This window comes from Verticillium nonalfalfae, assembly GCF_003724135.2.
Source record: "Verticillium nonalfalfae strain VnAa140/NRRL 66861 chromosome Unknown scaffold_3, whole genome shotgun sequence".
In the NCBI taxonomy this organism is placed as follows: Eukaryota; Fungi; Ascomycota; class Sordariomycetes; order Glomerellales; family Plectosphaerellaceae; genus Verticillium; species Verticillium nonalfalfae.
In genome coordinates, this window is record NW_021167228.1 from 300,610 (window position 1) to 313,341 (window position 12,732).

Here is a 12,732-nt window from a genome sequence, read left to right on the forward strand (position 1 = left end):
AAGACACGTTCGGCGAGCAAAGAGGGACTCCGTGAATGTAGGGGACTGGAGACCTCACGATGCGCACGGTAAAAGCTTGAGGGGGACGTGTCTCCCGAATCCGGATTCTTCTCAGTCATACTTCAGATTGACTGAGTGTACAAGGGCACATGCGTGTCATTCTTGTATCATTAATCGAAATACCAACCCAGTTCGAATCATCTTTCCCGCTGTCTACATCCCGTTATACATCTTTGAGCGATGGGTCTGTTCGAAGCTGCTCATCAACGCTTCTGCCCATCCTAGGCTCTGCCTCATCGTCATCAGCCTCGTTGAACGAGTGAACACTGCACGTGCCAAATGAGGCGCCAGCCCCATTCCACGCCGAGGCTTGGAAAATGTTAGCATCGTCAAGCGAGCAGGGGAGATGGGCGCAGCAGCAGTACTTACCGACGAGCAGGGGCGCGTTGGGGTGCCAGCTCGCGTCTCGCACGCATGTCCTCCAGCTAGGTGACTCGTCGTAGTAGAACACCCTGCGCCTCTGTGACGTCCTCGAGCCCCTGGTGGCTTTGTTGACGTCGATGACGCTGGCCACGGTAGCGTCCATGTTGTAGATCCAGACCTTGCCGTCCTGGCTTCCCGAGTACACGTATCGTGAATTTGTGCTTGAAGGCGGCGAAAAGTGACAGCGGATGAGCGTCTGCAATACCTTGTGACCGCGGAATGTGACCACTGAGTTGTCACCGCTTGGATGGGGTTCCCAGTCGTCGTCATTGTAGACCCCCATCCTGTAGTCGAAGCCTCGGCCTGCCGTGTGCTGCGTGGGGTTGAGCTCGCTGAACCTGTCGGTGGACATGACGTTGCGCAGGTCCCACAGCTTCATAGTTTGGTCTTTGCCGTTGCTTAGAATGTAGCGCCCGTCGCCCTTGCTGTCTATGTACGTCAGCCCTTCCGTATGTCCGATGAAGGCGCCCGCTGGCCGTCCGTCGCCCATGCTTCGTCGATCCCAGACCTTGATTGTGGTGTCGTCGGAGCCGGAATACAAGATATGTGGCGAAGACTTGTCCGCAAAACATACGGCATTGACATCGTCCTCGTGGCCCTGCACATCATGCAGCACCGTACGGGACTCGATGTCATAGACGATGATGGAACATTTGTTGGTGCCGGCAACGAGTTCCCTCCCGTCGCCGGAAAACCTGACCGACCATATGCCAAAACTGTGGTATCCTCTGTGGCCACCCCTGCCGGCAGCGAGGTTGAGCGTATACGGATCACCCCTGTCGTTGGGATCGGTCGGCGCCAGACAGACGCTGGAATGGATCGAGGTATAGGCAAGCCATTTGTTGTCGGGACTCAGCGACGCATCAGTCAATGTCCACTGGCCGAAGGGATACTCGACGGTCTTGTAGTATTTCCAGTTGTACGGGTTCGATGTGTCGTACATGCGGACCTTGAAGTCATGGCCACATGCGTAGAAGAAGTTGCCGTCCTCGGAGAACTGACCAGAGTACACAGGCGAATCGTAGTGGACAATCATTTCTGCTCTGTTTGATGGGAGCATGTTTTGCGCCATCAAGTCTTGATTCTTCTGCTGGTCGACTCTGGTATCAAAGCCGAGCTCTCGGTCGAGGATGCGACGGGCCAGCTGCTTCTGCTTGTGAACACGGGCATCAGTGGCCCCAAAGACACCCGAGTGCATAAGCTCGAGGCCTTTCTCGCTTGGGACTTTGGGGAAACGATTCGGATCGGGTGGCGCCCGTCGTCGACGTCTGGCACCAAAGCTCAGAAAGTCGCCGTCATCCCCTTCTTCGACCAGAATGCTGCCAAGGTTTCTGCCTCTCAGAAGTGCCATAACTTGTGCTCGTGACAACCATCCAATTCCTGCGCCATCTACCCAGAGTTAGGACCGAGGTGACCATTGCAAGCTAAAGGGATTGCGAACCTAAAATCGCTTGTACACCATCAAGCGCGTCGTCAGCGTCATCGCTATCCTCCTCGTCTTCTTCGCCATCATCATCGTCTCCGTTTGATGCGATGATACCGGCCACTTCACGTTCTGTTTCTGTATCTTCACCGTCTTCGGCATCTACCACATAGTTAGCCGAGATGCACTGGCGGGCAGATGATTGAACTCACCATGATAATCCTCGTCGTCTTCGTCGTCGTCTTCCTCTGCATCTTCGAGCACGTATTCATAATGAACTCCACTTTCGGAATCATCTTGGTCGGAGTTCATAGATGACTCGGCAGCTTGCTCCTGTTGTTGAAGATACCAGTCGGAAAGCAGTTCCTCGTCCAGTTCTTGGGGGTCATTACTAACGGGCTGTGCGGATGAGTCTCGATCGGAGTTGTCCATCGCGTTTGTGAGGTGCCCGAGTGGGTGCCTCGGCAATCAAGAAGGGTACCTAAGGTGAGGTGGGATATCTGCGCCTGCAACAAGAGAGAGGCGGGGAACAGCCAGCAAACGCGGATCACTACCACGTCGGATATGCTCGTCTTGATGCACGAAGCTACGTTCCCCGGCAATGTGAGTTCGGGAGTCTAGTGATATGATACAGCCAGTACTTTTGGAGAAAAAGCTCGAGGTGAGTTGTGACGGTAGTCACGAAGCTCTCATCCCCAAGGCTCGTGACGACATGCATCGGTGTAAGTATGGGTGGGGGCAACCAGCCGGGGGCCGGAGATAAGATAAGATGTCCCCCTATCGCCGCCTTGACCAGAACAGACACGGTGGACCCTTAATAATCAGCTCCTTCTACGGACCTCACTATCTGTATTTTCGACTTCATCTCCTCGTGGATGAGGACCGACAGTACCTGCGTCATTGTGAGATCTCACGATGTTGTCTTGTTCTTTGTGAGTTGATCTGGAAGGACAATCTCCAGCTTTCTTTGATGCGACGCACTATCATCATTGTCAAAACCAAGCGCAACCAAACCTTGTCTTAAGGACATCTAGCCTGTGGACGTAATTGCTCCCTCCCAGTGCTGGCACAAACTTCGTCAGACGATATCAACCCGTCATCAGCTTCAAGAGGAGCGAGACACAGTCCGCCAAGATGGTCAGTGTCTCAACTCTCAAGAATTGCCTGACGTTCGGATCGATCGATGAAATCTCGAATGGAGATCTGGCGAGGTTTATGGCAGATGGCCCTGTACGAGCGACGCCTCGGGCGGCTTGTCGTCGGAAAACTGCCCCAACAAGTATCCCGCAATATTCCGCCCAGCGATCAAGGGACGTGGAGGTGCTGCGAGATCCCTGCCCGGCACTGATGCTCCCCGCATACGCTACCTACAGTGTGGGCCCCGCCGCACGTGTACTAGCACCAAGTCGCGAGCCGATTAAACATCTGATGATCATTGTACAAACATGGGCTTTGCTCCCATCTCCCCTCTTCTCCAGGCCGACGAGTTCGGGGAAATAATCTGGGGTATCTGACGTTCCATCTACCAGAGTCTTGAATGACGAATGGTGCTCAGACGAAGCTTCAACACACGACGCACATGATGGGAGGACGACCCTCACCTGAGTACACTGGAGATTGATATAGTATTAGTGAAACGGTATGGACTCATTCGGCCTCACTGCTTGAGTAACTCTCTTAACTCCGGAGCACAGCTCATTCAAATGCGAGAAGTACTTAGATAGGCATTGTCGTGTGTATTACTTGCAGCTGAGAGCTAGGCTCGTGTCTACATCATGCTGGACGCTCAATTAACATCTGCCTCAACCCACCTCTCGATCATATTCCGCAAACCCATGCATCCGTTCCGCCACCTGACAGGACATCAACATCATGTTCAAGCGAGCAATACTGCACTATGAGGTTAAACGTTTTTTTTCTTTGCCTTCTAGTGGTGGTGGGGGCAGGTGCCCAGAAGTCAACTGTTGCAACAATACACACTGCTCAGTCGCCCGCCGATGGTGGTGTGTTAAATGGACACGCCAGGGCGGGGGCTAAGAAAAGGCGCCCATTTGCTATGGCGGAGAACTCTAGCCTCCAGCCGTAAGGGGCCAAAGAATACATCATCTAGGCAAGCCTCTCACGAACATCCAGCAGCCATGTCACATTGCGTGCACATGATGCTGCGAAATCAAGCATTTCCACATCTAAACGATCCATTAAAGATTCTGTCGGACCGACATGGCGCACTAGGGTAAGGTATAACCTGTATTCAGACCGTGTGCTCTCGCATGCCTTGGGTCGAGCCAAAGGCTTGGGAAATTGAAAGTGGTCTGTTGGTTGTGCGGCGCCAGTTTTCCGCCAACTTTCCCGCCGTAGCGTGCCTTCACTGCACACAATGCAAACACCTGATTCGGCTGCCCCTGGGGAGATGTCGAATTTGGCGGGGTGGAATCTCGACCCCAGCTGGGGCTTTAGCCTTCGACACAGCTCAATTGCGGAGATGCAGGGGCATCGGCTCGAAAGCGAGGCCATCAGATCGTGTCAGTGTCTTCTCAACCTTACCTCACCTTTTCCTGGGCAGCGGGGTACTGGGGACAAACCCCGAGCATACCCCCTTTGGGCGAAGTCTACTTCTTTTCCATAGCTAGGATACCATGACTCGGGGTGCCGTGTGAAGGCTTGAAGATGCTGTGATACTTTAAGGGCAGGCCACCGCGGCCTTGAGACTTGTTATATAAGGGACCCCAAGGACCCACGAGAAACCGGGTCTTGTTGCACCAGCATCTCTCTCATCCTCTTCACCTCTGTAACAAAGCTTGAATACGGCAAAGACGCTCCGTCTTTCGAAACCCGGGCTTCATCATGGAGAAATCGAACGTCGTCGCCTTGGAAAAGGCTGATACCGTCGCGGTCCTGGCGGAAGCAGCCAACAAGACTGCCCTTGACGACAAGGTCCTCAACCAGGCCGCACTCGAGGCTACTGCCGATGATCACGAACTCACCATCGCCGAGGCCATCCGAGTGTATCCGAAGGCCATCGGCTGGGCGCTCGTGTCATCCACCTGTGTGATCATGGAGGGCTACGATACCAACCTCTTGTCCAACTTCTTCGCATACCGTAAGGAATCCTGCTTCCCCACGACACGATGACGCTAATTTGTTATCCCAACAGCATCGTTCCTGATCAAGTACGGCCGATTCGTTGGGGTCACTCCCCAGAGTCCAACGGGATACCAGTTGACCCCTGCATGGCAGGCCGGTCTGTCTCAAGGTGCCGGCGTCGGCTCCATCTTCGGCTGCCTCCTGAGCGGCTATCTCGTGTCCAAGTACGGCTCTCGTCGCGTCCAGATCGGCGCCCTCATCGCCCTGTCGCTCTTCATCTTCCCCGTCTTCTTCGCACCGAATCTCATCGTCCTGGTCGTCGGCGAAATCCTCTGCGGTGTGCCCTGGGGCATTCTCGCTACGACCGCTCCCGCCTACGCCTCCGAAGTCCTGCCCACTGCGCTGCGCACATACATGACCTCGTACACCAACATGTGCTTCATCCTCGGCCAGCTCATCTCTGCCGGCATCCTCAAGGGCCTGTCGACGCGCGTCGACCAGTGGGGTTACAGGATCCCGTTCGCTCTGCAGTGGGTGTGGCCTATCTTCCTCATCCCCCTCCTCTACATCTCGCCCGAGTCTCCTTGGTACCTCGTCCGCATGGGCAAGCTGGAGGAGGCCGAGGACTCGCTGCGCCGCCTTCAATCCACTGCCACAACGTCCGTCGACCCGCGCAAGACGCTGTCCATGATCGTCTACACCAACAACCTTGAGCAGCAGCTGCGCATCGGCACGAGCTACTGGGACTGTTTCAAGGGCACCGAGCTACGCCGTACCGAGATTGCCTGCGTCGTCTTTGCCGGTCAGATTCTCTGCGGTATTGCGTTTGCCTACAACAGCTCGTACTTCTTCTCGCAGATGGGTCTCGGCACCAGCACCACCTACTCTCTCGCGCTCGGTGGCACTGGCCTTGCCTTTATCGGCTGCCTGATCAACTGGTTCGTCCTGATGCCCCGTCTCGGCCGCCGCACCATTTACGTCTGGGGTATGGCTGGCATGTGCTCTGTGCTTCTCCTCATCGGTATCCTCAACGTCTGGACCTCGAAGGAATCGGTCGCCATGGCGCAGGCCTGCCTCACCATGCTCTGGACCTTTATCTTCCAGCTCTCCGCCGGACAGCTGGGCTGGGCGCTCCCCGCCGAGGTCGGCTCCACCCGTCTCCGTCAGAAGACCATCTGCCTCGCCCGTGACTCGTCCAACATCATGGGCACAATTGGTGGCGTCCTGCAGCAGTATTTCATGAACCCCCAGGCCTGGAACCTCAAGGGTTACACGGGCTTCTTCTGGGCTGGCACCTGCTTCGGCGTCTTCGTCTGGAGTTACTTCCGCCTGCCCGAGACCTGGAACAGGTCGTACCACGAGCTCGACGTCCTCTTTGCCAAGCGGGTCCCGGCCAGGAAGTTTGCCAGCACTGTCGTTGATCCCTTTGACGAGCGGGACATTTCCGAGATGACGGCCAAGGCCTAAAGGTCCCACTGTGTCGTCGTATGCAGCGGTGGCAACTCGTGTATCCGGTAGCACCTGGTGTCGTTCATCTGGCAACGAGTCTATGCAGGTCCGGATCCTCAACCCTGAACCGAGAGTGGGTGTTGGTACGAGCCAGATAGATGCGAGCACTAGGCGCGCTGGGGGTGAAATATGTTTTGACACTTTTGCCTTTGGTCTTGACAGTACTAGATGGAGGAGATCGATCTTGACATAGATGAAATGAATGGTTTTACATTTGACTGGCCTCGCCGCTTAGCGTGAAGAGCATGAACGACTGGAAAAATTGCATGTTTGATAATGAGAGCTCGAACTCAGGAGAGTGCAACTAGATGGGCGACATCCGCCTGTCTCAGTCAAAGATTGATCGACTATTAAAAAAAATGAAAGAAGGAAACATATAATGAAACGAGAATTATCAAACCAATGAGCTGGAGACTTACGTTGCTCAAGTCTGGAGCTGCTTAATCGGAAGCAGCTGAGCATATCTGAATAGTCCCAGAGAACCGTCCAGAGGGCGAAGCCACGCGTGTAGCCACCGTGGCGCGTCTATGTGCAGCACACACATACGTGGTACCTCTGGTGGAGCCAAGCACCGCGAGAGCTAGTAGGGTTTCAATCCAGGAGAACGGCGAGCGGCTGATACCTGGGCTTGGCGGACACTAACCCCAGTTGGGAACTATTGGCCAAATGTTTCGGGGGGCACGTCCAGGTACCTGTAATCATCCACCACACCATTACGGCCAGGCCAGGTCGTCAACTCGAGCGCCTCAACAACTTCTCCTTTTCTTTCCACCGCATCATATCATCACTGCCCCAGTTCGCCTGCTTTCATTTCTCTCCCCTTCGTTGCTTTCACATCAAAACACCGCCACCATGCGGCTCAGGTCCCGACCCTTGCCCTTGATCCTCCTCCTCATTCCCTCCCTGGTTGCAGCCCTAGCGTCCGAGCAGACGATTCACAACGAGCCACGAGCAGTCGCCGCAGACATATCGGTAGCAGAGATCGCCAAGCGACAAGATGTTGGCACCAAAGGCGCGCCCGTCGACGGCAGGGATGGCATGCCGCATCAGGGCCCCTTTGTCGACAGGAACCACAACACCGATGACCTCGTGAAGGACCTTCCACCCCTCGAGGGCAGGCCTGACGATCCCACCATTGTTGACGGCAAGCGCATTCCCGAGACGAACGACGGCGTCATGAACGACCGTGACCGCCAGAAGCCAAAGGAGGGCACCATTGGCACCGAGGGCGGCGTCAGCGAGAAGGACAAGGCGCGCAAGGCCGGCGATAACGTCCCCGAAGCCCCCAAGACTCCCTCGCCCAGCGACCAGGACCGCCCGGAGCATGAGCACGAACACGGCACGGCTGATGAGGTAGCTGGCCTAGGCGTGAGTACTCCCTTCCCCCCTCCGTCACCAAACTTCTGTACTTGTAAATACCCCTGGGGTGCTAACCTTACTTCTCCTCCCAGAAACCGGCAGACCTTCCCAAGTCGCTGGACGACATTCCCCCTCCCGTTCCCGACTCTGCCAACAAAGACCACCTCGATGTCTCCAAGTCGCATCCCAAGGGTTCGAGCGCACTCGAGGAGGAGGATGAAGGCATCATTCAGCCCTTCCACTCCTTCGTCCTCTCTCTCACCATGATTCTCGTCTCCGAGGTTGGCGACAAGACCTTCCTCGTGGCTGCCTTGATGGCTATGAAGCACGATCGCCTCGTTGTCTTCTCCGCCGCGTTCGGCGCCCTCCTCGTCATGACTGTCCTTTCCGCCGTCCTCGGCCACGCCGTCCCGACCCTCATTCCCAAACGCCTGACCTCGTTCGCCGCCGCCGGTCTGTTCTTTGTCTTTGGCGCCAAGCTGCTCCGCGAAGGCATGGCCATGGACCCTAACGAGGGCGTCACTGAAGAGCTCCACGAAGTCGAGCGCGAGCTCGCTGAGAAGGAGAAGGAGAGTGCCGCCGCCGGCCGGCGACGCGGCAACTCGCACTCCGTTTCTCCCTACGCCCTCGAGATGGGTCTCGGCGACGGCGACCACCGCAAGTCGCGCTCCAAGAGCCGTTTCCCCTCCCCGCCACGCTCCCCCTCCTCCAGCCGATCCCGCAGCCGCTCGGGTGGCCGCTATGCCTCGGCGGCCAACTTCTTCCAGGGGCTTGGCAACCTGTCTTCCCTGCTCCTGAGCCCGGCCTGGGTGCAGACTTTTGTCATGACCTTCCTCGGCGAGTGGGGCGACCGCTCCCAGATCGCGACCATTGCCATGGCCGCTGGACAGGACTACTGGTGGGTGACGCTCGGTGCCATGACGGGACACTGCGTCTGCACCGGCGTGGCGGTCATCGGCGGTCGCGCCATCGCGGGGAAGGTCAGCCTGAAAGTCGGTGAGTAAACCCATCTCCTGTGGACCCGTGCTGTCCTCCCTTTCTCTGATGCGATGAACGCTGACTCTTTCCAGTCACCATCGGCGGCGCCCTTGCCTTCCTCCTCTTCGGCTTCATCTACTTCATCGAAGCCCTCTACGCATAGTAGTTTCGGGTACAGGTACATTGCATACAGCTCAGCGAACACCCTCTTCACGGCCGTCCAGACAAGGAGTTTTTTCCTTTTTTGAAAAGAAGAAAAGAAGAACAGAAAAATGGGCAGGAAAGCTTTGCCTTTCCTCCATGACGCGTTTCACAATCGTCGAAATGAAATCCCACCCCTCACTTTGCGCCCACCTTCATAAAGGCTGTCGATACCGACCGTAGAACTTGGCCAACACGCGCTCGTTTCGTTCCCCGTTTTCCACCTCAGTAACCACGAGAAACTTCTTTTTTTTTTCTAATGCATTACAAAACAACACGTACATGCATGCTGGTCATCCATATGCTTCTTTTCCACCTTCTCTCTCAGCGAGACGAGATCAGACGCGAGGGGGCGCGCGCGGAGGGGCAGTGGGGGCGACGCGACGCAAGGGGACTGGCTAGTAAAGTAGGGGGCTGTCAGTGTCCAGGGCGTGCAGAGCAAAGGCGCTGGTGGGTTGCCCATGGATGGAAGGGACGGGATGACAGCAGGCGAGAGCTGCGTGGCTTGTAATATATGCGGGTGCGATTTCCCCATGGCTTTTCAACCCCATGTGTAAATGATGGGGGGAACCGCCGGGCTGGCGGAGTTTTTCGGGTTACAGGCATCTAGGCCTTGTGTATATTTCAATGGTTGGACTGGGTAGACAAGAGATGACATGACAACGACTTCCGAAAACGTGGCGGGTGTCTTTGACTGAGTGATCATAGAACTGACTAGTAAACCCAACAAAATAGCATGGCGTCGCTGGAGGCTAGTCACATGTACCTGTGGTAGGGCTTGAATAGCGAACAACGTATTCATGAAACCATTTGCGACATGTATGCGCAAGATGGCACTCCAATTTAGGTACGGTGGTTTGTATCGTATGCTGTATACTGTTGTCTGCGCCCTTTGGCACTGGTGTGTGTATGAACTCCCGGACTTGGCCAATGTTTAATGCTAATGCTGACGCAACGCCAAAAGAAATCAACCGCCATAACGCCAGAAATGCGTGGAAAGTGGTCTCCATGCTTCTTGGCCACGTCCCCAAAACGCTGGCCTCCCAATGCAACAAGGCCCCGTCTAAAACTTCTCCATAAAGTTCTTCCGCACAGTCCACATACGGGCACGTTTGCCGAAGATATACATGGGGATCGAGAACAGACAGAAAATTAGCTGAATGACGCCGAGCCAGATGAACATAGTCTTCGGCCCGTCAGATGCCATCCAGTGAGTGACGAACAAACTAAAGACAAGTCCGTGTAGAATGTTCTTGCTAAAGTTGAGCGTGACCAGAGCCTCGCCGGCATACTGTCGGTAGCTGTCAACGCAATATGTGATGGACGTGGTAGAGCCCATGGTGCAGCCGAATGAGATGACACCAAAGAAGAACGTGGGCACCATCCAGTGATCGCGTTCTTCTGCTGACCATCCAAACCCCATCAACCCTATGACGGTGCTGAGGAGGATAGGAATTGCCATGATGAGGCGGAATTCGGGCTCGTAAAGGCCCCCGTTGCGACGTGCCAGCGCCCTAACGATGATATCGCTTACTTTACCGGCCACAACGGTGCCCAAGATGCCACCAACAAACGGCGAGATGTACACGAGCCCAGTCTGAAGGGCGGTGAAGTTGTACGAGTCCGAATTCCGATAGATCACGCTCATCGTTTCCGAGATGACGATGAGCCACCCCACAGAGCAAGAGTAGATGACTGTAGACCAGAGAACAGAGGGATACGCAAAGAGGATGAAAGGCCGAACCATGACCTTCAGCCATTTGTCGTGATTGAGACGACCATTCCATGGGTTGAGCTGCTCTGTAAAAGACCTTGCGGGTTGGTGTCGCAGTGTGTGGGTATACGCAGTCGATTTCGGCGGACCTCTCGAGTCTGTCGGGAACTTTTCGCTATCAATTCCAGGTCCTCTGGCAAAGTAATCGGAGCCCGAGGTGGAGCCGTGGTGAGGTGAATCTGCTCGCTGAGCGTCAAAGGCGGTGTTCCCGGTGGTGGGTGTGGCAGTGCGGGCAGAGGTTGGTCTTGCGTTATCATCTTCTGGATGAGCTTGTTCAGGAGCTGTTGCATTCGGAGCCATGCCGGTGCTGACGCTTGTCTCGCCCACTTGCTCGATAGGTTCATTAGGAGCAAACCCGACATGTAGGTTTTTGTGTTGCTGTCCAGAGGGTGTTGCGATGGAGGGTGAGGCAGGAATGGCATCAGTCTGGCCCTTAGATGGGGCCGCGGTCTCGTCGACTACTGCCACGGGTACGGGCTGCTGAGGTACGTTTCGCTGTGATGACAGACGACGAATGAAGCTCGGCCGTCTCGATGGTTTCCTGGACTTTGGGTGAGGTGTTCTGTCCCAAAATGTCTCCGGTACGAATAGAAAGAGGGCAAAGAACCAGACGGCAACAATGATAGCTACGACCCTATACCACTTGTCGTCAGTCTCGACATCCAGAAATTCACTTAATCCGGGTACTTCATGCTGGTGGCACCAAGAAGTGGGGGATGCGGCTTACCAAAACACCCATCGCCAATTCAGAGCCTGGATAATCACAGCGCTCACCAGCGGGACAAGATTTTTGCCACCTAGCAGAAGCAAGGTGTATATGCCGATACGATACGCTCTCTCGTGCAGGAAGAAGATCTCGGCAATGGTGGCCGAAGGCAGACACTCCACAGGGCTGACGGCTATGCCTTGAACGATCCTGGCCACGATGAGGGAAGCAAAGTTGGGTGAAAGAGCACACCAGACGGAAGAGATGACCAGCAGAATGGCGCCCGCGAGGTAGACCGGACGTTTTCCCCACAAGATGGCGGTAGGGGATGCGACAACGGATCCGAGGCCCATGCCCATCATGTACAAGCCGGTTGTCAACGAGACATCTTCGACGCTTACTCCGTAGTCGTCGGCAACATCGTAAAACCCAGCGGCCAGCAGAGGTGTGATACCTCCGCCGACCAGGCAGTAGAAACCTAGAGAAAAGAGGGCCGTGTCGCGACGCCAAGCAGGCCAGTTCAGCGGGTCGTTCGCCGAGTCCTCTGGCTGGGGCTCTAGAATGATTTTGCCGTCCTTGGTCTTCTTCTTCTCATCGGCGGGCGGGCCGTGCGAGGAAGAGCGGCGGGCAGTGGCCGGTGGCGATGGACCTGGATCGAAGAACCCGGTCGGGATGGAGGAATGAGAGGTGCGTGCAGGCGCATTACGGAGGCCAAGGGGTTCATTCCTGTTACTGGCAAGCAGAAGGACAGAACCTGATTTTGGCAGTGCGATCAGCAGGTGATGGGACAGATTGACAGAAAGCCCACGTACCAGGAACCTGAACTGTGTGAAGGTCATTGAGAACGCCCATACTCCATCTCGGAGGACCTTGCTTCTCTTGTGATTCGGGAGCCTGGGCGGCGTTGGACTCGCGCCCGAACCAGCGCCCCCAACGCGGTTTTGCCGACGATTCAGCAGCCATAGCTCTTTGCAGGGCTCGGATGAATAGGCAGGGCGTATGATCTGTATTTTGTCGGTATCCTGACACGCTGCGACGAGTTACGAAGAAGAAACGAGCATGTGTGATGAATGCGATGCCAGTTGAAAGGTTTCTAGGGGCGACGTGATGAGAGGTGGGTGTGTGGTCATGGAACGCCGAGGTTGTGTAGCACGGAGGGAGGAGTAACGCTATCTGGAGCAAGGAGTAAAGGATCTGCGAATCAATGTCTAGGAT

The 12,732-nt window shown here is 55.6% G+C and overlaps 4 protein-coding genes across 4 annotated transcripts; 2 read left to right on the forward strand and 2 right to left on the reverse strand.

Annotated features, from left to right (window-relative positions):
- Positions 1–223: 223 nt before the first annotated feature.
- On the reverse strand, positions 224–2,338 carry D7B24_005037 (uncharacterized protein; the record flags this gene model as incomplete). The annotated part of the gene is made up of 4 exons (XM_028639200.1): positions 224–369; positions 430–1,872; positions 1,925–2,068; positions 2,119–2,338. 4 exons carry the CDS (start codon positions 2,336–2,338, stop codon positions 224–226), a joined length of 1,953 nt encoding a protein of 650 aa, XP_028499107.1.
- A 2,412-nt stretch (positions 2,339–4,750) lies between these two features.
- D7B24_005038 (uncharacterized protein) lies at positions 4,751–6,457 on the forward strand (the record flags this gene model as incomplete). The annotated part of the gene is made up of 2 exons (XM_028639201.1): positions 4,751–5,006; positions 5,061–6,457. 2 exons carry the CDS (start codon positions 4,751–4,753, stop codon positions 6,455–6,457), a joined length of 1,653 nt encoding a protein of 550 aa, XP_028499108.1.
- Positions 6,458–7,351: 894 nt separating this feature from the next.
- D7B24_005039 (uncharacterized protein) lies at positions 7,352–8,999 on the forward strand (the record flags this gene model as incomplete). The annotated part of the gene is made up of 3 exons (XM_028639202.1): positions 7,352–7,867; positions 7,951–8,854; positions 8,929–8,999. 3 exons carry the CDS (start codon positions 7,352–7,354, stop codon positions 8,997–8,999), a joined length of 1,491 nt encoding a protein of 496 aa, XP_028499109.1.
- A 1,101-nt stretch (positions 9,000–10,100) lies between these two features.
- On the reverse strand, positions 10,101–12,480 carry D7B24_005040 (uncharacterized protein; the record flags this gene model as incomplete). The annotated part of the gene is made up of 3 exons (XM_028639203.1): positions 10,101–11,445; positions 11,539–12,271; positions 12,330–12,480. 3 exons carry the CDS (start codon positions 12,478–12,480, stop codon positions 10,101–10,103), a joined length of 2,229 nt encoding a protein of 742 aa, XP_028499110.1.
- Positions 12,481–12,732: the final 252 nt, after the last annotated feature.